At 36.7% G+C, this 4,510-nt stretch overlaps 1 protein-coding gene across 1 annotated transcript; it reads right to left on the reverse strand.

Moving 5' to 3' along the window:
• Nucleotides 1-1,544: 1,544 nt before the first annotated feature.
• Nucleotides 1,545-2,972, reverse strand: LOC103134329 (cytochrome c-b). Its single transcript, XM_007546519.2, has 3 exons — nucleotides 2,775-2,972; nucleotides 2,111-2,287; nucleotides 1,545-2,015 (listed from the first exon to the last, which is right to left on the reverse strand). The coding sequence occupies exons 2-3, from the start codon at nucleotides 2,280-2,282 to the stop codon at nucleotides 1,870-1,872; spliced, it is 318 nt and encodes a 105-aa protein (XP_007546581.1). The 5' UTR covers nucleotides 2,283-2,287; nucleotides 2,775-2,972; the 3' UTR covers nucleotides 1,545-1,869.
• Between the last annotated feature and the right edge of the window lie 1,538 nt (nucleotides 2,973-4,510).

Consider the following 4,510-nt stretch of genomic DNA (forward strand, 5'->3'; position numbering starts at 1 on the left):
ATAGATAGATAGATAGATAGATAGATAGATAGATAGATAGATAGATAGATAGATAGATAGATAGATAGATAGATAGATAGATAGATAGATAGATAGATTACAAATTCAGAATCTCTCTCACAAATCACAAACTTTCGCAAATTTCTGATCTGCAGTGTTCTATTTCATTAAGTTATGTAACAGCTACGTTTATTGGCAGAGCGAGTACGTCAGAAAATGTAAATTATTACCGCTGAAACAGACTGCAGAATCGCCGTTTGAACGCCAGAGGGAGCAATACCCCAGCTGTTGCACTGCGGGGTTTATATGAACGATAAGACGGTGGCTCTGAAGTGATGCCTCTGAGTGCACTGCTTTTCTCTCTCATTTGAACCGTCTACATTTAATATACTCGTATTCTACAAGTAATGGAACTACTCTGATGATGTGGCTTTTATCTGTTACTCTGATTTTTAAAGCCAGAGATCAAGCCACACATGTGAAAGGTAGGCATCTACACATGTTAACTTACAGAGGTTATTATTCAACTGATTATCTAATACATTTATGTATGACAGAGAGAGAGTCTTTACTCCCAGAGTGACTTATTTACAGTGTTTATGACTGGTAATCTCATTATGATAATGAGCTACTAAAAACCAAAATTCAATTTCTCAGGGACTGTGGTACAAGTTAATTTTTTACTGTCATTTATATATCTTGTTTTTGAATGTGATCCATGTACGTGTTTCCTATATTTTCCTGTTAAGCACTATGATAGCATTGTGTTCAAATGTCAGAATGTTAATAAACTTGCGTCACCTTCAATCAAAGATTTTAAATACATAAAAGTCAACCCATGTATAAGATATTACTATCAATACTTGGTTGGGGGGGGGGGGGGGCCTTTTGCATGAATTACTGCAGCATAGCATGGAGGTGGTCAGTCTCCAGCACTGCTGAGGTGGCAAAAAAATAAATTAAAAAATTAAAAACAAAAACATTTAATTGCAACAATTAATTTAGCTTGCCTGCATTGTTGACTGGTGATTTTCACCTCCCTCTTTATAATATTCCACAGAATATCTGTAGGGTTTATGCCAGGCCTGTCACTGCGTTCAAGCGCAGTGACACCCTGACAGGAAGAGATACTTTGAACCGTGTGAGCAGGTGCCAAGTTCAGCTAGAAAATAAAATCTGTATCTCCATAAAGCTCATCAGCAGAGGGAAGCATAAAGTGCCCTAAAAATACCTGAAAGAGGACTATGACTACCTTGGACTTGATAAAACACAGTGGAGATATACGCTAGTAGATGACATGCCTCCAAAGTGCACAATTTACAGCTAAAAATAGCAGGTTTCAGTTAAAATAGTTTGGTTATGATGCTTAGACGCAGCTCTCTAAACCAGTGATTCCCAACCCTGGTCCTTGTTGTAGGACTATGAAAAGATCTACAATTACAAGAAAGGCCCCAATCTCTGCTTCATATAAACGTTACTGATTTACCTTTAACTAAACACAAAACAGATTTGTATTACTATTAAAGGAAAAAAAAAAAACTGAAAATGTTTAGTGTCAATTTTATTCAAGTAAATTACAAAATGACAAATATGATTACTAAGACAAATATACCATGAGGAGGTCCAACTCATTTTCTTCTACATGCACAGAACTTATTCATTATTTTAGATTACAAAAATATACCTGTTAAAACAGGAAGTTATCATATGTAAAAACAGCTATCACAATTTCATAAACAGTTTCAGCATATGTGACATTCGATTTCAGTTTAGTTGGTTCCTGCTCTGCCTTAGTTTGGAATGAAAGTCTCCTGAGCTGCTTAACTTAAGACACAAAGACAGGTAAAGCTGTGCAGAGGAAATCCTCGTTTACGAAGTGGATGACTTGAGATATGCGATGAGGTCGGCGCGCTCGTTCTTCTTCTTGATGCCAGCAAAGATCATCTTTGTCCCAGGAATGTATTTCTTTGGATTCTCCAGATAAACATTCAGAGTCTCCTCATTCCATACGATTCCTGGAAATTACAGTAAGTCCAAAAGTAAAGTCAAAGTCAAGCAGTGTGATCCCTGATTAAGAAACTAATTGTTATTCACATTAAACAGTATTTACCTTTGTTTTTGTTGGCATCTGTGTAAGAGTAGCCATCAGCCTGGCCTGTCTGACGTCCAAACAGGCCCCATAAGTTGGGTCCAGTTTTATGCTTCCCGCCTTTTTCTACAGTGTGACACTGGGCACACTTTTGGACGAAGGTCTTTTTTCCCTTTTCAATGTCCCCGCTCATAATTTCTGGAAAGGAGAACACATTTCATTTGATTTTATTTAACAAGACATGCCACTAGGGGGCGACATCCAACGTGTTACAAAATCTACTTTTTTTTTTTTTTTTAAGAACGAACAGAAACTAATAAGTGCTCTTAAAATGAAACAAAAGAAGTAACTATGGAGTTTCTGGATATTTAAGTTACTTATTTACTCAGCAAAAACTACAGCAAAAATGTTTTGTTGCTGTTGTCGATTATTTAAGCATATTGGGATAAAACATAAAGGACCAAGATCTTAATTTCAACACTAAGTAATATGAAAGCAATTCAGCATTATGATTAAAATGTGCTTGATTCAATGGTAAAAGGCTCAGACCGGTACCAGGCCACGTTGTGGGAGGCAGGAAGTGACAAACCCATATCTAACTCGCTTTTTCAAGTCGAAAACTCGACAAGGCGGAGCAGAAAACCCAACAACCATTAAACCCAACTTTTCAGGATCGTGGTCTTACCTTTCGGTTAATTTGTTGTGTCAAATCAGGTGTATCGTGAGAGTAACCTCTAACTACCCGGCTTTTGTCCTTCTACCGGTTTTGTCGACTGTCGAGTTGAGAAAAAAAAAACGTGCTTCCTTATTTTAAAGTTAGTCAGAATTACACGTCATCAGTCAGCTGACGTTTCATCATCCGCGTCAATGTCAAAAGAAGAAGAAGAAGAAAAAACAAGGTCAAATATGTCAAAACTCGCATTGAGAAATTACTCTTCTGCGCCAATGCGATCCGGAAAACACCACAGGATATCAAAAATACGTCACGCAACAACACTCTCGAGAGAAAAAGTAAAGCTTTGTGGAAGGAAAGAACGAAAGGAAGACAAAGTTTTTTGATATAGACATCACTGCAGTGATAAACATTAAGCTCAAATGAATACAGATAGATTGAGAAAGACGGAAAAAGAAAGAATTAAATAAAGAAATTCAAACTTGTTTTGGAGTCAGATCTAAAACCAAATATAGGACAACTTGATAAAGTTAGTGTAGATCACCAGGGAAAAGAATAACACTGTTTAGTACATTAATCAAAGAACAAAAACAATAATCTGAAACACTTTTTGAAATAAATTCAAGAAGAAAATTCTCAGTACTCTTTAAAATGAAATGTTGCTTTGACCTCTTTGTTTTTCTTTTTGCAAGCACATCAAACAGAAGGCACTTACCTGCAATCTACTGTGACAAAGAATCTGAGTTACTTTCTTCTGGCTGTGCAGATGGGTGCTAAGAGTTGCTGCCAGGCAACAAGACAATTTCAGCTTCAGTGCCAAATGTTGGTCTTGTTTATATTTCCTGGCTTGGAACTAAAATGTGGGTGTTTGCACTACCATGCTATACAAATGAATGTTTGGGTTAACAGCTTCTATTTATCAAAATTATCTGAATTTGAATAGGTCATATTAGATTGTAAATTTGATGCTGGTTCAGTCATTTTCCTGTTTTTTTTTAAAGTAAACACAAATCAAAATCAAAAATAAAAAATGTTTCACTTTTTTGCAAGACATTTGAGATGGTGCCAGTCGGAGAGTCTTTGGATAATATTTAGAAACGTAACGTAAGGCACATTTTTTTTTCTGTTCAAAGGTCTGAGATGAATAATGATGCGTTCTGAGGCGTTGGGGTATTCTGTGCCTGAGACTTTAAGTTACTTGTTAATGTTTTGTGTTGTGCTTAGTGAGCAACTTTGCTCATGTTTTTGGTTATAAACTAAACTATCTCAAAGATATTCATGGATAAGGCTGCATTATTGTTATGATCTGCTTGAGCTGTATGCCATGTGCAGAAGGTTCATGTTTCTACTGCCAGACTTCTGACCAAATTGCTTCAGATTTCAGTCATCACACCATTTTTAGTCTGTGCATAATCTCTTTTTGTTACAAGTTCCTGAACTTTTTTTTTTTTTGTTGTTGTTGTTGCTTGAGCTTAAAATGTACAAGCACCTTCATGACCGATGCCTACTGGCTGCAACAAAGTCCAAAAATCTTTTTCACCAATAAAGCAACAGTGGTTTAATCTGCTCCACCATGCAGCCCAATAATAAAATCAAGCCAAAGTATTTCAATGCAACTGCTTCAGAAGTTTAATTTGTTAAATTTCAACAGCCTGACGCTGACCCCACTTTTTTCCCCTCACAAAACTTACCTCCTCCCAATCCGAGTTTTTTCACGACTCCACCTCCGTGTTTTCGTGCTCGCTCGC

Source organism: Poecilia formosa, unplaced genomic scaffold (assembly GCF_000485575.1).
Source record: "Poecilia formosa unplaced genomic scaffold, Poecilia_formosa-5.1.2 Scaffold16, whole genome shotgun sequence".
Classification (NCBI taxonomy): domain Eukaryota; kingdom Metazoa; phylum Chordata; class Actinopteri; order Cyprinodontiformes; family Poeciliidae; genus Poecilia; species Poecilia formosa.

Coding starts and splice junctions, on each gene's coding strand:
- LOC103134329 (XM_007546519.2), bottom strand. CDS start 2,282: ATGAGCGGGGACATTGAAAAGGGAAAAAAGACCTTCGTCCAAAAGTGT. Junction 2,016..2,110: donor AGATGCCAACAAAAACAAAG/GTAAATACTGTT, acceptor TGTAATTTCCAG/GAATCGTATGGAATGAGGAG.